Genomic DNA, 20,471 nt, shown 5'->3' on the forward strand with positions numbered 1-20,471 from the left:
GACAATCATGTGGAACGCAGGACAACAGGACACTATTTGGGAGCCGGTTTTGACCTACCGCCTGTTGGGGCAGGGTCTCTCTTACTGTTTTGGCTGGGTTCTCTAGGCTAGCTGGCTTGTGGGTTTCCAAGTGACTCTCCTGTCTTCACCTCCTATGTTGCCACAGGAGTGCTTCGGTTACAGATGCTTGCCACCCCATGCAGCCTTTTTTTAAACTTGGATTCTGGATCAAGCGTGGGTCACAAGGCCTGCATGGCCACTGCTCTCAATGATGAGCGTCTTGTTGGCCCACCCACACACTCACTGTGCATCAGTTTTCGTTTGCTGGAGTACAAAGGCCTTTGACACTCACGAATCTACAAAAAATAATTTATTAGTAAAGGCTAGCAGGTCATTCTGTGGTTTCGGCCTCGGCTGCTTCACTCTCTTCTGCGTCCGTGGTCAACGTTCGCGTCTGAATCACCACCACGTCTTCCTTGCCCTCCCTGCAAGAGCAACAAGGCTTTCAAACTCTGAAACCAGCAACTTGCCCACAGCTTCTCATTTGTGCTAGACACTTACCTTGGTACATTCTTATTGAAAATCTCCTCCTCTCCAGAGGACTCCTTGTCCTGTAGATCCTGAGCCATGTTTTTCTTGCGTGTGTCATGCAGTGGCCTATACATATCCCTAAGCCATAGTGGCCACCTTAGCCAGAAAAATCCTTCCTAGGAAACAGAAGGGGAGACATTAATTCTGCTAACCCCTGCCTTCTCCAGCCACAGCACCGAGTCTCAGGCTTACCTGACTCTCACTGTCCTTGTAGGATTTCTTACCCCTTGGAAGAAAACACATGCAGAAGACAGTTAGTGGTGATTGTGTCATTTGTGTGTGTGTGTGTGTGTGTGTGTGTGTGTGTGTGTGTGTCTGGGGGATATCTTGGCTCTCCCAATAACAAAAAATCACCCCAGCACTGGGACTTGAGAACAAATCCATGCATGTCTGGCTTCTAGGAACTTTCCAAGTCTGTTCTAAGGGCCCCACGATGCCTCTGGGGAGATCTTTGGATGTGGCTTGTCCTGGAGCATAGCCAAGGCACCAGCATGACATTTACTCCACTTATCCTTTTCAACAAACTTATCACTTTAAAGAAGCCACCCAGGGCAGAAGCTTTTTGTTCTCCACAGCCTTTCCCATCAGTGCCCTTCAGACCAACTCTCCCATGCAGACTTGCTGAGGTATGGGAGGGGCCGCTCCTGCTTGCCTAGCTGCTTTATCCTCCAAGTGCAATGCCCAGGTCCACAGCACAGCCGGCAGACTCACAGGATTTCACCCTGCAGACTGCCTCTGACGAGTGGGTCATGAGAACAGTTTAAAGGGCTTGACTGGCTGAGCATGATGGGTCATACCTATAATCCCTGTACTTGGGAGGCTGAAACAAGAGTTCGAGGCCAGCCTCGCCTACATAGTGAGTTCCCGATGCTACCAACAGCAGAACAGGCACAGCCTAACCTTCTTTCCCTAAAGAAATGGTGGTACTTGGGACCCTCCTTGCTAGGCCTGGGTATATCTGCCTCTTTGGAGAGCCAGGCAAGACAAATCATGTTCTTCCTGAAGTTCCCCAACGAGGCCCCGCTCCCTGCTAGCTCTTAGGTTCTCCTTGAATGATTGCTAATCTTGTATTTACCTTGTGGACTTTTCTTCATCTCCCTCTCTTGTCGCTCTGTGAGAATAAACCTGTTTTGGAAGAAAATACAATCATGATTATCACAGTGACTGCTGTCTCCAATTTCTAGCCATTCCTTTTACTCCGTTAACATCTACCCTGCTACTCTTTCCTAATCCCTAGCTTAGGGGCTCCCATGTAGCTGGCACAAAATACAGTGTATTGACTGTTTTACATGAAACTCAACAAGTCCTAATAAAAACTCCTAAAAGTCAAATATCTTTAACTTCACCAAAGTATCTACCAGAAGAGCAAGAGCAGAATGCCTCTTCCCACAGCTACAAAGCACATGTCTCTTGGTGAGGTCCTGAAATGTGATAAGGAAAATAAACATTTCCCCCAAAAAATATTGGGGAGAAAGGAATCAAACTATTATTGTTAGTATCTGAAACAATGAACAACCAAAAAGTTGAAGACAATCACCATCTCATTAGAATAAGAGGGTTCAGTGCTGTTGGCTAGTCACAAACTGGAAGAGAAAAGGGTCCCAAGCCCAGTGGATTCTCATGAACCTTCAAGACAAACTAGAAACTGCAAGATGCCGTTCATGATGGCAATGGAGGTGGACAGTGTCTCAGAATAAATGTAACTTAGAGTGAGTAAATTCTCTGATGAAAACTCTGCAGTTCTTCTGGAGAACATTATGAGAAGTGACAAGCCAGTCTAGGCCACAGAGTGAGTTTCTGTCTGAAAACAAAAACCAAACTGAAACAACAGCAAACACTCAGAGGCAGGCGTAGGTCAGTGGTGGAGGGCAGGCCCGGTTTAGTCCCGAAGAGAAGAGGAAGGAGGAGGAAGAGGAGGCGGTGGCAGTGAAGGTGAGGAGTCAACTGTCAAATGAAGGACAACGGTAAACGCCATGCTTTCTGTTAAATCTCTCTTTCCCACTTCCGTGTGTGTGTGTGTGTGTGTGTGTGTGTGTGTGTGTGTGTGTGTGTGTGTGCGCTCACGTGTGTGCCGTGTGCTTATGTGTAGTGAATGTGCATGTGTGCATGTGTGTGAATGCTTATGGAGGCTGGAGACTGCCTCTCATTTCCCGATTCAGGGCTAATCAAATCCAGAGCTCACTGACATGACCAGCCTCACTACACAGCTTGCTCTTGGGTAATCCTATATCTGCCTTTGGGAGTGGGAATTACAGGTGGCTGCCACGCCACCGTGCCTGGCTGGAATTTCCCTAGGTCCTGAGAATTTTAACTCTAAAGTCTGATCTTCATGTTTCAACCTGAGCTATCTCTCCAGTCTCAACATTTTCTCCCTCCCTCCCTCCCTCCTTCCCTTCCTCCCTCCCTCCTCCCTCCCCTCCTTCTTCCCTCCCTCCCTCCCTTCCTTACTTCCTTCTGTCCTCCCTTCATTCCTTCTGTCCTTCCTTTCTTCCTTCTGTCCTTCCTTCCTTCTGTTCTCCCTCCCTTCCTCCCTCCCTCCCTTCCTCCCTCCCTCCCTTCCTTCCTTCCTTCCTTCCTTCCTTCCTTCCTTCCTTCCTTCCTTCCTCTGTCCTTCCCTCCTCTGTCCTTCCTTCCTCTGTCCTTCCTTCTCTCTTTCCTTCCTTTCTTCTGTCCTTCCTCCCTCACTCCCTTCCTTCCTTCTCTCTTTCCTTCCTCCCTCTCTTCTTTCTTTCTTTCTTTCTTTCTTTCTTTCTTTCTTTCTTTCTTTCTTTCTTTCTTTCTTTCTTTCAACAAAATAAGACCAGCTGACACTTGGTAGGGAAACTTTCAAAATAGTTACACAATGCATGGAAAAACAGATCAGAGACCAGGAGCTTGCCCTTCAAAGCAACAGGAGTTATCCAGCAATGGGGGAGGGGGGGTTCAGTTAATGAACAAAGCAACTCTGATTAGCAGTGTGATTCTTGTCCTGGTACAGGAACAACATCAGGATCAATAAGTGTCCAGACAGAGATGTATCTTAGACCAGTGACGAAAGAGCCAATCATTCAATAAAAATTATTTCAAATCTAGATATTATTGTCATGGAGGGATATTCCCTGACTCAGCCATACCCCTCAAAAATGAAATAAATTCTAGATGGATTAAAAATATATATAAGAGAGGCTGGAGAGATGGCTCAGCACTTAGGAGCACTGACTTCCCTTCCAGAAGTCCGATGGAATATTCCTATACACTGTGTGAATATATGTCGCTGTGATTAATAAAGAAGCTGAGTAGCCAATAGATGAACAGAATAAGGTTATGTGGGAGAGCCAAAATGACAATGTGGAAAGGAGAGGGGTGGAGTCAGAGGAGTCACCAGCAGGTGAAGAGAGAAGCAAGATGGGCATGCAGTGCTGAGAAAAGGTACCAAGCCATGTGGTAGAGCATAGATAAGAAATATGGGTTAATTTAAATGCAAGAGTTAGCTAGTAAGAAGCCTGAGCTATCGACTGAGCATTTGTAATTAATAGTAAGTCTCCGTGTCAGTTATTTGGGGGAACTGGTGGGTGGGAAAGAAATATCCACCAACAAATGGTACCCAAACTTTGTACAACTACATCCATAAAACCTGAGAGGGCTTGGAAAAGGGTTCTAGACCCACAGAAACAGAGCCAGGAGCAGCTTCCTAGTCTCATGTCTCTCATACTGGCCTGTGGTACAGGGACGCGTCTCCTGACCACCGCCTGCGAGCTTGAGCTGCCAGTGCCCTGTGAGCTAACCCACATGGCAGGTTCCCACAATCTGTCACGCTGGCTGCCCAACAGAAAAGCGTCTCCTGGCAGCTGCCTGCAAGAGGGAGCCAACCACCAAAACAGAGGTGGAGGGCCCCGCAGTCTAAAGGCTCAAAGACCTAGGTTCAATTCCCAGTGCCCACATGGTGGCTCATAACTGTAACTTCAGTTTCAGAGGATCCAGTACTCTTTTGGCTTCCACAGGCACCAGGCACAAATACGCTGCACAGACATACATACAGGCAAAATACCCAGTGTACACACACACACACACACACACACACACACACACACACACACACGCTCTTTCAAACACACACATATATAATGGATATATATATGTGTGTGTATATATATATGTGCATATATATATATATATATATGAATGTTATATATAGTGGGTAATATGTATATATCTGCTGAGGTGCTGGACATGGTGGCACATGTCTCTGATTCTGAGGCAGGAAGATCAGGAGTTGAGGGACAGCCTCAGGTACATAGTGAATTCCAGGTCATTCTGGCTATAGGAGACCCTGTCTCAAGCTCCTTCTCTCCTGGGGTGTGGGGAACATGTACAAATGACAAAATAGTGCTAGGAAAGTGCTGGAAAGCCGTACCAGAACGTGCCTGGATTCCCTGAGGTGGCAAAGCCTCTATAATGACAGCATAACTCATACGGAAGGAGGCACAGGCTGGTAGATGAGTGGCTTTCTCTAGACACTTTCCTTCTCCACTGGGTGGTTTTTCCATGCAATGTATTAACGCTTTGGGTGGTTTCATTGTACCCCCACACTCCCAATACTTCCTGATGGTCTCTAAGGAGGTGAAACTGACCAGTGGTGTGTGTGAAGGATCGGGTGCAGGCTTCAGGATCAGGGGAACAAGGCGCTTTACTCTTGGTTTGGCCACTGGGCCTTAAGTTGCTCTTTCATCCTAGGAGAGGCTTGATAAGCTCTACCTTCCCTGATGGAGTCTGTGATTCGATCAGACAATGAATGGAGAACTCGGTCCTGTGCTCGGTAGGCACAGTGCTGACACTCCTAAGGATGCCAAAGACAGTGTGCAGACCCACCCAAAGCTTCTGCCTCTGGAGCTGGGACTAGACAGCTCTGTTCCTCCACACGCTTATTTTTAGAAGTACTTCTATTTTCTCTATCATGTTTTTCCCTTACATTTATTGATAGATGTTTCTCTTTCTTGCTTGCTTTTTTTTTTTTGTTTGTTTGTTTTTTGAGACAGGGTTTCTCTGTGTAGTTTTGGAGCCTGTCCTGGATTTTGCTCTGCAGACCAGGCTGGCCTCAAACTCACAGAGATCTGCCTGGCTCTGCCTCCCGAGTGCTGCCCGGCAACAGCTGTTTCTTTAAGGTGGAAAGTAGCTTTTAGTAGCTGTCCACTAAGTAGTTAGATGGCTGCTCTAGTACCACTTATTCATGTCCCCCCAAATGACCAGAGTGTTAAAGAGTGACATTTCAGAACTCTTCGTGTCTGGGCAGGTAGCCCAGTGGTAGAGCACCTACTTAGCTTGCACAAGACCTAAAATTAATGCCCAACATCCCTGCCTATAGACACAAACGTTAAGAGTAACTGGTCTGAGCACGCCTTTAATCCCAGCACTCAGGAGGCAGAGTCAGGCGGATCTCTGTGAGTTCGAGGCCAGCCTGGGCTACCAAGTGAGTTCCAGGAAAAAGCGCAAAGCTACACAGAGAAACCCTGTCTCGAAAAAAAAAAAAAAAGAGTAACTGGTCTGTCCATTGCTTTTCTCTATATGATAATTTTTTTAGTGTCTTTGGACTTTTTAGACAATGTTTAATGTATCCCATGCTAGCTTCAACTCACCGTGTAGTTGAGGGTGGCTATGAACTCCCAATCTTCCTGCCTCTGTCTCTAAAGTGCTAGAATTATGGGAGTATGGCTACCAAGCCTGGTTCTGTATGATACTTTAAATATGTATTGGATTTTTATTATTTCTCATTCGGTAATTGACTTAATGTCTATCTTTCACTGAATACCGTGACTATCTACTATAGGAGAAATACTATGTCCTTCCAGTCCTCACAGATACCCTCTAAATGGGCAGAAGAAATAATGACAACACAAATAAAGGACTGGAATGCTGCTCAGCAGTTAAGAGTGCTGGCTGCTCTTGCAGAGGACCTGGACTGGATTGCCAGCACCCACACAGTGCCTCACCAGCACCTGTAACTTGTTCCAGGGGATCCCATCACCTCTTCTGGCCTCTGAGGGCATCAGGCACACAGTAGTCATTCTATGGTATACTCCTCTGGATTGGACATTTCTTCTAGGAGGGAAGGGGAAGGCTTACCAGCCTCAAGCAGGAAATGGGAGGTGAACAAAAACTGGCAAGTCTGAAAAAACAAAGTCATGGAAGAGTCTTGAGAGCCCCTGCCCAACAGAACAAAAGAGGATGCAGTGGCTGGCCTTGGACACTCTGAGCGGCAAACTGCTGACAGAGACATTTGACTGTGACAGTGGTGGCGCTGTACTCAAACTGCAAAGAGCCCTGAAGGTATAGAGAGCCCCAGAATTTCTGAATCTGGAGAGTTGTTACCCACGTTGGAATAGGATCCTGGTGATGCAGCTCTTTTAGAGTTCTCCTTGCTCCTTTTAATTAACTCCTCACCCATGCTCCTGTTAGTAACCCTAATAAAAAACTCACTGGTTCACCAAATTGGTGCAATTTTTACTTTGGTCCGTCATGGACTCTTTTTCAGGGTAAGTAATGTGTGTGTGTGTGTGTGTGTGTGTGTGTGGTCTCTCCAGGAAAAATATATTACACAACAGTGGTGCATAGACATGCATACAGGTAAAATATCGAAACACATAAACATTTTTGAATATATGCAAGCACAGGGTGAAGTGTAAACACAACTAAAGAGCAATGGAGGACTTTACAGAGATTTCCCGGGAGGTCACAACCACAGTAGGAGTGGAGGTGCTGTCTCTACAGTGGCCAGAGGACATCCTCTGCTTTCTACACTCAAAATTCCACCATCCTCACTGACAGAACTCTCCATTGCTCCCAAGGTGTCTCACATCAACACCACCCCTCTGAGACCAAATCAGAATGTTACATAATGACCTGACATTGAGGAGCCCTGCTGCATAGACAGAATACCTGTGAACACACAGGGACATTACTTGTAGACAGAGGGTAAATGGCTCAGGTTTGTAGTGGGTAGCCATTCCAGCTTTGATCTGGAAGTTCCAACCCCCATTGAGACTTTGGCAACTGTCACACCTACAAGGCAGGGCCAAGGGAGGCGCCTGGAGACCTGAGATCTGGATGGGCGGCGCACTCACTCGGTTCCGGGACCTTGGACGGTGAAGGTGGGCCAAGCAGAGCTCCAGAGAACACCGCTGGACTGCGATACACCTTCCCCAGACCCCGCGACCTACCTATCCCTTAACTTGTAAGTTACACCATTAAATAAATCTCCTTTTAACTACGTGGAGTGGCCATAATAATTTCACCAATATCTGGCGCCCAATGTGGGGCAAATTCCAAAGGCCTGGGTGGCTCCCACCCTCAGCCTCCTCCCCGGCTAGCAGGTACCTAAACCCGCCTGCAAAGTTCCATATAACCAGGGAATGCCTACACGGTTCCATTCCTGAAAAAGAGAGCAGCTAGTCCGGTCTCAGTTCCCTAGCTTAGCCCCAAGACCAGCGAAAGAGGCACTCCCCGGCTTCCTGAGTGCCGGCGCTGGCTCTGGCTCCCACCATCTTGACTCCAGCGAGCTGCAGTCAGCCAAGATCACCAGCAGGCCCTGCTTTGCAGCTTAGAGCTGGGTAGGGCAGGGCGGTGGTGGCACACGCCTTTAATCCCAGCACTCAAGAGGCACTCCCCAGCTTCCTGAGTGCTGGCGCTGGCTCCGGCTCCCGCCATCTTGACTCCAGTGAGCTGCAGTCAGCCAAGATCACCAGTAGGCCCTGCTTTGGAGCTGTACCAACGCCACCTGTTGGCTGAAAAGTGCTACTACACCCTTGAAAACCACGAAAGGTAAGCATATTGTTTCAAGTAAAAGTACTTGATAATTTTACACCTTAAAATTGACTAACAAATTTTGAGTAATTCTTGTAATATGGCTGACAACATTACCTCACAAGAATTTGAAAACCTTTTTGCCTGTATGATGAATGACATCTTCCTGGAAATATATGACCTTCCTAAGTCATATATGGCCTGTACCATTTTGGCATTCATTGTAATAATTCACACAGTGTTCAAACACTGGTTTAATAACAAGAACAAAGATGAGTCATTATTGGGACTGATACAGGATTTAAAAAATAGCAATGAAGGCTTACAGAAAAAGATTCTTTCTCTGGAATCTGCTAACCAGGATTTACAGGCTTTAAAAAATAGCAATGAAGGCTTACAGAAAAAGATTCTCTCTCTGGAATCTGCTAGCCAGGATTTACAGGCTTTCAAAGATAGCAATGAAGGCTTGCAGAAAAAGGTTCTTTCTCTGGAATCTGCTTTAAAAGAGAGCAATGAAGGCTTACAGAAAAAGATTCTTTCTCTGGAATCTGCTTTAAGAGATAGCAACGAAAGCGTACAGAAAAAGATTCTCTCTCTGGAATCTGCTTTAAGAGATAGCAATGAAAGCGTACAGAAAAAGATTCTTTCTCTGGAATCTGCTTTAAGAATTAGCAATGAAAGTGTACAGAAAAAGATTCTTTCACTGGAATCTGCTGATCAGGATTTACAAAACAGGCTTGTACCAAAAATTGATCTTATTGATAATAAATGTGAATATTTAATGGACAGAACACTAACTCTCCAGACACTATATAAGGAAGAAAGATTATCATTAATTGATAAGATAAGGTCCATGGAATCATGTGTTTCTGAGGAACATAAAAACTTCTATGATTCCATGAGAAATCTGGAGTCCCTTGCCAGAGCGGAGGTTCACTCCCTAGAACAGACCCTAGGTGCTCGTTTGCAAGCCTTAGAAGAAACTCTCAGTAAACATGACAAGGAACCTAATAAGCAGAAGGGCAAGATCATAGAGGTTGTAACATCTCCAAATGGCTCTCACACAATGGCTTATCCTGTTATCATCCATCAGAAGCCAGCAGATGACACACACCCCGAGCCATATAATACATATACATTACAACCAATTTCAACAAGGGACTTTAAAAATATAAAGGAAGCAGTAGTTACCTATGGGATACACTCCACATACGTAAGACAGATGTTAAACTCGTGGTCTACCTCACATAAAATTATCCCAGATGACTGGCATCAGTTAATTTCAGCTGTTCTAGAATATAGCCAGCAGCTACAGTGGAAAAGCTGGTTAAGAGAAGAGGCAAAAAATTTAGAACAACAAGGTAAAATCAGAGGTTTTGTGATCTCCCAAGATCAAATACTTGGTGAGGGATGTTTCGCTGACAGGAATGTACAAGCCACTTATGATGAGCATACAATATCCCTATGCCGTACAGCAGCTCTAAATGCTTGGGAAAAAATTCCAGAACCTGGAAAACCAACTGAGGTATACACAAAGATATTTCAGGGACCTCACGAACCCTTCACCAATTTTTTACAAAGGCTGAACACAGCTATAACAAAAGCTGTATCAGATAAAGAATTAAGAAAAGTATTAATTGAGTCCTTGGCATTCGACAATGCTAATGCAGAATGCAGAAGAATACTTACACCATTAAAGATCAGATCAGCTCCTTTGGAAGAATGGATTCAGTATACTAATGGTGTTGAGTCTCGTAACTACAGTAATGAGGCTTGGATAGGAGAGACAAATCCCAGAGGTGAAAGAAGGCCCCATGTTACCAAATGTTTTAAATGTGGTACACCAGGTCATATAAGTAAAAACTGTACGTGGGGTACTCCTAGAAGTAATACTCCTTTTAGGAATAGCCTAAACAGGAGACCCCAACCACCTCCCGGATTATGTAGAAGGTGTGGCAAAGGCCGACATTGGACCAGTGAGTGCAGATCAAAAATAGATATACGAGGCAACCCTTTACTGGCGGGAAACACCTCAGGGGGCCTCTTGCAGGCCCCAAAATCAAATGTAGTATGAACATTCCCAGCCACTGTGGAAGAAATTCCTCTCCAGGACAACTGAATAAACCAATGCCTAATGTAAAAACCGATACCGCAATGGATGATAAAAGAGCTCTGAAAGGTGGATCACAGTTTACAAAGAACACTATAAAACAAATATTTTGGCAGACTTCCGTAAATGAACAAAGACCAAAGCTTAGAATTCGAATTAATGGCCTGGTTCTGGAGGGCCTGGTAGACACAGGTGCAGATGTGATTATAATTACACCAAAATCATGGCATCCGAATTGGCCTCTTCAAGAGGTAGATGTCCAACTTTTAGGGATTGGCACCCTATCTCAGATAAAACAGAGTTTGAGATGGGTTGAATGCATAGGGCCAGAAGGACAGAGAGGAAGGCTGAAGCCATATGTAGCAAATGTAGCAGTAAATCTTTGGGGCCGAGATCTGTTACAACAGTGGAATACCCAGATTAAAATTCCTACACTTTCAGAAAAGGAATACAGACCAATGCATGTTTCTAGGAACAATATCATGACATGCTATAAAAATCAGTCACCAACCATTCAGGCTGTTCACAAACAGAGCATGACTGCTGTTGAACTCTCAGAAGTACCAACTGCCTTATCTTTAAAATGGCTAACTAATAAACCTGTCTGGGTTAGACAATGGCCTTTGACAAAAGAGAAGCTACAAGCTTTAGAATAGCTGGTTCAAGAGCAGTTAAATTCTCAACACATTGAAGAATCTACCAGCCCTTGGAATTCTCCTGTATTTGTTATTAAAAAAAAGTCTGGTAATTGGAGAATGCTGACAGATGTGAGAGCTATTAATAAAGTAATTCAGCCAATGGGCTCCCTACAGACTGGGATGCCTTTGCCCTCTCTGCTACCTAAAGAATGGCCTATAATAGTTATTGACTTAAAAGACTGTTTCTTTACCATACCTTACAAGAAAATAATAGAGAAAAATTTGCCTTCACAGTACCTAATTATAACAATTCTCAGCCAGTCAAGAGATATCAATGGAAGGTCCTCCCACAGGGAATGTTAAACAGCCCTACTTTGTGCCAATACTTCGTGCAGAAACCATTGGAGATAATTCGTGTAAAGTTTCCACAATCTATAATTTATCACTATATGGATGATATCCTATTAGCTGATCCAAAATTAGATATATTAGAAAGCATGTTTGAAGAAGTAAAAAAAGTTTTGCCTCGCTGGGGACTGCAAATTGCTCCTGAAAAAATACAAAGAGGAGATTCTATTAATTACTTAGGATATAAGATAGAGCTACAAAAAATTAGACCCCAAAAGGTCTAAGGAGAGATCGATTGAAGACTCTTAATGATTTTCAAAAGTTATTAGGAAGCATTTCCAACTTACTGGGTATCATGGGAATACCCAAAGATGGACTACAAAATTTGGCTAATACTCTAGAAGGGGACAAAGAATTAAATAGTCCAAGAGAATTATCAGCCGAAGCTGAGAAGGAATTGGCTCTAGTAGAAAAGACAATTCGAGAAGCACATGTGGATCATGTGGATCCAGAACTTAAATGCATTCTTGTCATATTCCCCTCCAGACATTCCCCAACAGGTATTTTGATGCAGAGGGAAGATATTATATTGGAATGGATATTCCTACCACGTAAACCAAATAAGAAATTAAAGACTTATATAGAAAAGATCTCTGATTTGATTCAAAAAGGTAAACTAAGACTTCTCCAGTTGACAGGAATGGACCCAGCAGAAATTGTAGTACCTTTAACTAATGAAGAAATTTCATCACTATGGAAAGATAATGAATACTGGTAGAGAGCCTGCAGTAACTTTTTGGGAGAGATTAACAACCACTATCCCAAAAGCAAGAGAATAGAATTCATAAAGAAGACCGAATGGGTCCTCCCTCACATTGTATGACAAAAGCCAATTTCTGGAGTCCTCACATTCTATACTGATGCAAATAAATCAGGGAAAGCAGGATATAAATCAGGAGACTTAAGTAAAGTGGTACAAAGTCCATACAGCTCTGTACAAAAGGCAGAACTGTATGCCATTCTTATGGTACTGATGGACTTCACAGAACCCCTCAATATAGTCACTGACTCTCAATATACAGAGAGAGTTGTTTTATATATTGAAACTGCTGAATTTATTCCTGATAATACAGAATTAACTTCGTTATTCATACAATTGCAGGAAATCATCAGAAAAAGGGAACATCCTATATATATATAACACATATCAGATCCCATACAGGTCTGCCAGGACCTCTAGTACAAAGTAATGATGAGATTGATCAGTTACTAATAGGTAATGTGCTAGAAGCTTCAGAATTTCATAAGAAATACCATGTAAATAGCAAAGGTTTGAAGAAGGATTTCTTCATCACTTGGCAACAGGCTAAGGATATTGTGAAAAAATGTCCTACTTGTTCCATCTATAACCAACTTCCATTACCTGCAGGGAGCAATCCAAAAGGTATACAAAGAAATGAAATTTGGCAGATGGATGTGTTTCATTTTGCAGAATTTGGAAGATTAAAGTATGTACATCATATCATTGACACCTATTCAGGATTTCAATGGGCAACTCCTATGAGTTCTGAAAAGGCTGATTCTGTGATTACACACCTATTAGAAGTTATGGCCATCATGGGAATACCTGTACAAATTAAGATAGACAATGCCCCAGCATATGTCTCCAATAAAATGAGATAATTCTTTGCTTATTACAATATAAAGCATGTTACAGGTATACCACACAATTCCATAGGCCAAGCAGTCATAGAAAGATCCAATCGAACTTTAAAGGATATGCTAAATAAACAGCAACAGGTAACAATGACTCCTAGAAATAGATTGCATAGTGCTTTATTAACCTTGAATTTTCTCAATGCTGATGAGAAAGGAACAACAGCTGCGGAGAGACATTGGACGACAGACAAAACTCCTGAGCTAAACCAACCGGTTTATTTCAAGGATGTGCTGACCTCAGAATGGAAACCTGGATATGTTCTACGTTGGGGAAGGGGTTTTGCCTTTGTTTCTGCAGGAGAAGAAAAGCTATGGATACCAACAAAATTAATAAAAATTCAATTCAAACAGGAAAAACCCCTTGATGAGGAGAAGTAAAAGATCATCCACCAATGTGACATCTCTACAAGTTGTAAGAAAAATTTAACAATCAAAGGTTGGGGGTAGGGTTCTGCTTTTTGTCTTTCCAGGATAATGGAAATACCCATCTTCCAAAAATCATAAGGCCTTGGATATCTGGATGTTTACAGCAGAAAGAAAGAATCTATTGGTACCAATCTACACACAGTAAAATCTCACTGTCTAACATCTATCTCTCTATCAATCTAGAAAAGTTGTGGTTCCAATTCAATTATAAGTCAAGTTGGCTTTGGAGATGGAATTGGCTCACTCCTTCTCTAAACCCAAGCACATTGCTAAAAGAAAAGTTTGAGAGATTCTTCAGTCCCATATCAGAAGAGCCCTCTGGTGTGGGACAGAAGGAAACCAATATAAAGGGACCATTGTCTTCTAGATTCTAATTCTCTCCATGCTTACTCTTGATTTCTCAGAATCCTTTCTTACATGCTATGTCCTCTTTAAATCCAAATCTTCCATTTTGATAACAAATAAGTTTTTCTAATAGCAATCTCAGAAGTCTCCAGAAGGAAGATGGGGCCCCAACAACAACTCTACCCAATCCAGAATGATGCCATGGTAATCATCATCATACTACACTTCTTACCAGAATTTCAGACAATCTTACCCATTACTCTAAGACTTGCTGCAGAACCTACAGTTAGTCTAACTGAGATTTAACTATCTGAGCTTTCTCACAGTACCCAACAGAGATAACATCACCCCCTAAACAGCAGGAAGCAATTCTAAGAAAACGACACCCCTTCTCCCTTAGGTTTCATAATTCTCAGGGTTATGGATGATGGTTATAGGGTTGGGGGTGGAATAAAATATTAAACTCAGTATTCTAAAAAAAAAAAAAAAGAGAAAAAAGGGAAAAGAAGAAATGGAATGTATAGGTATAAGATATTATGGTAGATTATTGTGTATACTAGTAAACAAATTTAGTAAAATAGCAGCTTTAAATAATTTGCACTGTAATTTGCACTGTTATGGATTCTTATATGTTGATACAAATGTAAACTATGTTTATATTCCTGTTTGAGATAATTTGTATATTGATACAAATACAGAACTATATTTGTTATAATATACATATATTTCTACTCTTATTTGAAATATTTGTATATTGATACAAATGTAAATTTATATCTGTCATACTTTATGTATGTTCTACTTCTGTTTAGGATATTCAGTATATTGATATATATTTAAGATTATTGTCATATTGCATATCACACTACATACTCCTACCTCTGTTATAAATATTGATATATATTTAAGATTATTGTCATATTGCATATTGCACTACATACTCCTACCTCTGTTATAACATCTTGTGTATTGTCACAATTTTGAAGTCATCGTTGTTGACCATACACTTGCTTATAGACTGTTTACCTTGTTTACGTGAAGCCTTAGTCCTTAGGTTATTTCAGTAGATAAGACTTATAGATTTATAGTCACCTATGCTTGTCATCTCTATAGTTATGTTAGTTAGGTTATCCAGATTTACAGATACATAGATCAGATGGACAGGTAATCTTCAAACACTTCATAGACCTAGAGAAAATGGCATTTAAATAACTTAGAATTCTGTTGACGTGAGACACAATTGCTCCTGGCTGCACCAATTTGATCCCGAGAGAATGTTGGGCTTCTAAGACATTTCCATTTGGAAGTTTGTCTTCTTGGCACAAAATGGCCTACTGGGCAAAGAACTGCTCTTGCCTCAACGGCTGACAGTACAAATGCAATGCTGTCCTTTCTGGACAAGCGGGACACAAGGAAAGTGACCACTGTACTCTGCCAAGACAGGGTAAGATGGGCTTTCAGAATTCCTGCTTTGGAAAATGGTCTGTCAGATACTTTAGGCCTGTAGCCAATTTGAATGCACCAACAATGCTGAGAAACATTATGTGACTGACCAGGCTGCCAGCTGTCTCGGTCTACTCTTGCAAGATTCCCGAAAGTTGCTTGCATCCATCTACCATTTCTCAGGTACCATTATATTCCTTCTCAGGTCTTTGATGGGATTGAAGACTAGCAGTTATAGTTACAACTTAGTAGATAGAACATATTAAGTATTAGATTCAGGTTCTTTAGGATAGGACACCTTTTGGAATGATCTTTGTAACATGCCATTTACCTATACTCTATACTTCTCTGGATTTTAGTATGTGTTTCTTGCTTGATATTGTTTGCATTGGTTGTAGTTTCATCTTATCTAGGTCATTATCCCTCATTATTCCTGGACAATATTTGATAACCATTCCTTTGTATATAGTCTTGTATTAGGTTAGAACCTTCTTATTTAGACAAAAAGGGGGAGATGTAGTGGGTAGCCATTCCAGCTTTGATCTGGAAGTTCCAACCCCCATTGAGACTTCGGCAACTGTCACGCCTACAAGGTGGGGCCAAGGGAGGCGCCTGGAGACCTGAGATCTGGATGGGCAGTGCACTCACTCGGTTCCGGGACCTTGGACGGTGAAGGTGGGCCAAGCAGAGCTCCAGAGAACACCGCTGGACTGCGATACACCTTCCCCAGACCCCGCGACCTACCTATCCCTTAACTTGTAAGTTACACCATTAAATAAATCTCCTTTTAACTACGTGGAGTGGCCATAATAATTTCACCAATACAGGTTTTCACTTCACAGGTTCTAAATCTATTACACAGACAGGGTACATTCTGGACACATGAATGTACTGTTGTCCTTACCTCAATGAGACAGAAAATGATAATCAAAACTGTCACGACTACAGTTACAGATATTGCCAAGATGACTTTGTTGTTGTAGCCATATCCTGGAACTGCTTTTGTGAGCTAAAAAGTACAAGATAAATGAATAAATAGTCATTTCTGTTGTCAAGGAATAAAGTAAAAAGAATGAGAGAAGGTTAAAGGCTAATTGCTCAAACTTCATTCTTGAGCTGTGCATGGTAACATGTATATAATCTAGCAATTGGAAGTAAGCTAGGAAGACTGACAGGAGATTGGTACCAGCTTCAGCTAGAGTGAGCAGGCTATTTTGGACTGACTGTACAGTGAGATTCCGACAAAGAACTGAGGTCTGGGGATGTACCTCTGTGCTTGAACCCTTGCTTAGCTTGTGCTAGGCGCTGGGTTTGATCTACACTGAACAACAAAACGATAGGGGAAAAAAAAACAACCTAAAAACATTCTTCTAGGTGAGTAGCTTTCAGATTTATAAGAGATCATACTGGATCCAATGTGTTACATGCTTTATTATTGTATACTTTATTATATTCTGTTTTTTAGGTCTGCTTCAGTCTCTAAATTTAGAAACAGTGGAACCTAGGTGTGGTAGCAAACACCTTTAATCCCAGCACTGGGAAGCAGAGGCAAGTGGATCTCTGCAGTTCCAAGGCCAGCCTGATTTGCATGGGAATTCCAGGAATTCAAGGCTACATAGGGAGACCCTGTCTCAAAAACAAAACAGCTCAGCAAAATACACACCGAAGCACAGTAGAAATCACTGTCTCTAGTGTGTGGCCAATACAAGATCTGGAGTGGGAGCCCCTGGTCTTTCTGCTTGAATGACTGAGAAGGCAGGGCCCCATGTTCCGGCCACTATCCTCACCTGACTTGGTTCCAGACCCTTCTGTTCACCTTGGGCTTCTGTGCTTTCATTGATGTAGTTCTCGGTTTTCCACTGCTCTGTATCCCAGTCGGTCCTGGACAACTTGAATTCTTGTTGCTCACTGAGAAGCTTCATCAGGAGCCCTGTTCTGGAGATGAGCTTGGCACAGGACAGTTGCACGTGGGAGTCCGTGCAGTCCATCTTCAAAGTCCTGATAACATGAGAAATAAGCCTCCTCACGTTATTGTTGGGGATAAGGGGCCGCAGCTGCTTGTTTAGATGAGATTCAAACTGATCACCTGGTGACATCACCAATGGGTACTCATTTTCTTTCAAATGGTCATGTGAGTGAGACCCCAAGATGAAGTCTAACGATGGCTCACTGGTTTGCTTAACAGTTGGAATTAAATCGGATGTAGTCACATTGGACTCTGTAGTCAGATTCTCAGGGGTTGTGGTCTCCGATGCAGCTCTTTCAGGCACAGTAGTGGTGGTTGGTTTGAGGCTGTTTCTTCCAGTATTAACTGTTGTAGTATGATTTTCTTCAGGTGGTTTTTCTGTAGAAGGTTCTGAAGCAGCATATACTTCTGAAATAGGCTTTCCTGCATAACTCAGGTCTCCTAAAGATGAAAAGACCCTTCCCGCAGGGGAATTTACCAGGCTCCTCACTACAGAGGATGCTGGCTTCTTTGCAATCAACTGGAAATGAGATTTTTTCTTCCTAAGGTTTCGATGTCTCTCTTCAGACTGTAAATTAGGATTAGACCCCTTCGTTCTTTTCACATTGGCATTTGCACTTTCTAAAACATAAATGGTGTAAGACAAGTCTTTTCGTCTGTCTATGAACTCAGGTAGAGATTTTGTAGTGGGAGCCTCGTCCACCAGGGACGGTTCTGGGGAAGAAGACACTGCCTCCCCGTGTTCCTTTGGGAGCAAGGGCTCTGAGTGGAAGGAATTTCCCACTGACTTCCTGGGCTTCTGCCCCAGATGGAGCTGCTGCAGCTCTGTTGTGGGTGGGCTCCTGAGCTGCCCGTCTTTGGCGATGTTCTCCACAGGTGCGTGGTCACTCTGCTTGCTCCACAGGCTCTTGGCACTCACGTCCTTGAAATGCCTTTTCTGTATGCTTCCTGTCCCCTTGAGCACTCTGTTCATCCTGTGGAGCCTTTTCTCTGCCTTCTCAATCTCTGCAAGACTGCTTTCCTCTGCCTGGGCAGGTTCCCATCTCTTTTTAAATATTCGTCGTTTAAATTTGGAACCCAAGCGGCTAGACTGCTGCATAAGCATGGCGGTTTTCTCTTTCTTTCTAACCTCATCAATTTCTGCGTCTAACAAATTCTCTAGAAAATAAAGCTTATTCAGTTTATTTTTGTAAGCCATCTTACTTGCCTTTGGTACAGGGTTAAGAGCAAGGTTCCTTGAATCATTTTTGTAGGGTTCCAGTGAATTATCTACATTTTGTATATTAGAAAACAGCAGTTTAATGAATGGTAACAATGTTGACACTACATCTTCCAGATTTCCCTCTGAGAAATATGGCAGTATGTAATTTAGGGCACTAATAACATCACTTTCATCATTAAAGTCCAGCTGTTCATTCATGAAGCCTGAAGAGCTAAGAGCATCTTTTTCTAAAGCGCTGCTTTCTGGTTCAATAGCAAGCTCTGTACTGGTGTTCTCTTTCCGGGATTGCAACACCTTCATGAATGGTCCTTCTGGGTTCCCTATAGAGGCCTCAACTGTCAAAGACGAAGAGATTGCTTTGGGTCAGAGAACACTGGCAGCCCTTCCCCATTCCACAGCCATTTAACCCAACCAAATAAATTAGGGATCAGAAAATACTGGATGGAGTACCCATGAGTGGAGAGAAAAAAAACCCCAAATTTAAACCTATGAAATGGCAGTGACAACCAGAGGGGACAGGACCAGCAAAGCAGCTGCTGAGAACATTCTATAGCATGCGCACAGGCCATCTGTGGAGAGCTGCCCACGTTCAGTCCTCAGGAAAAGCTCACAGTTGGAATACAGGGTCTCACTAAGTTGTCTATATGGCCTTGTAATGGGCTCCTTTTGTCTCAGCCTCCTGAGTAGGTGGCATTACCACCATGTGCCACCACACTCCACTTAGAAAAACACTTTAAAAGTCATATGACACCAGACATGGTGGCATATGCCTATGATCCTGGCCAAAAAAAAAAAAAATCCAGAGTCAGAGACAGGCAGATTTGTATGAGTTCAAGGCCAGCCTGGAATACTCAGGGAGTCCTAGGCCAGCCAAGCCTACATAATGAGACCCTACCTTAAAAAACTAACAAATAACAAACAACTAATTAAAATCACACAAGTGACCTGTGGATAGAAAAACTTGAGGCTGAGCACAAATACAGAGCTGGCCAATCTAGGCATGTTCCATCAGGAGAGGCAGGCAGCACTCACTGCTTCTAGAATGAGAAGCTCTTGGGTTCTAAACCAAAGGGTATCACAGTGTTAAGAAAGTGCATAAGAAAACAAAACAAAAAACAAAAACAAAACAAAACAAAAACCATCTACACCTTCCCTAGAGGTCAGGGGTGCTTGAGATCATGTATGTAAATCCAGCTGCAGGTGGCAGTGCCATTTATGATAAGTGACCACTGAAGCAAGGTACGGAGCACAGTGTATATAGTTTACAGAGCGTGAACATTTATATCACCCGTCCTGTTCCAGTCCATCTCTTGCTCTTTTTGTGTATGGAACAATTTTATATGTTTATATTTCTTTTGTTTTTTCGAGACAAGGTTTTACTGTGTAGTCCTGGCTGTCCTGGAACTCATTCTGTAGACCAGGCTGGCCTCAGACTCACAGAGATCCATCTGCCTCTCCCTCCCGAGTGCTGGGATTAAAGACATTCACCACCGCAGCCACCACCACCTGGCTAATAAGTATATGTTTTTAAAGGATTCATTTTATGTGTATGAGTGTTTTGCCTGCATTTATATATGTGTACCTCATGTGTGCCTGGCCTGCAGAGGTCATAAGAGGGCACTGGATCCCTTGGAACTGGAGTTACGGATGATTGTGAGCTACCATGTGGGTACTGGGAACTGAACCTGGTCCTCTGCAAGAGCAGCAAGTACTTTAAACCACTAAACTATCTCTCTAGCTTCCTGTGTGTATGTGTGTGTATGTATGTATGTACATATATTGTGTCTGCATGTGCATGATGTGTATGGATACATGTGTGATGGTTTGAGTGTGGAGGTCAGAAGGCAACTCTGTGGAGTTTTTCTTTCTTTCAAACTTTATGGGAGT

General features: G+C 42.9%; 1 protein-coding gene across 1 annotated transcript in view; it reads right to left on the reverse strand.

The window, feature by feature from the left end:
* Positions 1 to 355: 355 nt before the first annotated feature.
* The window catches only part of LOC131917824 (leucine-rich repeat-containing protein 37A3-like), a 47,853-nt gene continuing 27,737 nt past the window's right edge, over positions 356 to 20,471 (reverse strand). Inside the window, exons 10-15 of the mRNA XM_059271926.1 lie at positions 17,184 to 18,919; positions 16,301 to 16,405; positions 1,667 to 1,716; positions 784 to 817; positions 562 to 707; positions 356 to 485 (exon numbers count right to left, since the gene is read on the reverse strand). Of these exons, the coding sequence (XP_059127909.1) occupies positions 392 to 485; positions 562 to 707; positions 784 to 817; positions 1,667 to 1,716; positions 16,301 to 16,405; positions 17,184 to 18,919 (2,165 nt within the window). The 3' untranslated portion in view covers positions 356 to 391. The remainder of the gene's footprint in view (positions 486 to 561; positions 708 to 783; positions 818 to 1,666; positions 1,717 to 16,300; positions 16,406 to 17,183; positions 18,920 to 20,471) is intronic.

The sequence above is a fragment of the Peromyscus eremicus genome, chromosome 8a (genome assembly GCF_949786415.1).
Source record: "Peromyscus eremicus chromosome 8a, PerEre_H2_v1, whole genome shotgun sequence".
Lineage (NCBI taxonomy): Eukaryota > Metazoa > Chordata > Mammalia > Rodentia > Cricetidae > Peromyscus > Peromyscus eremicus.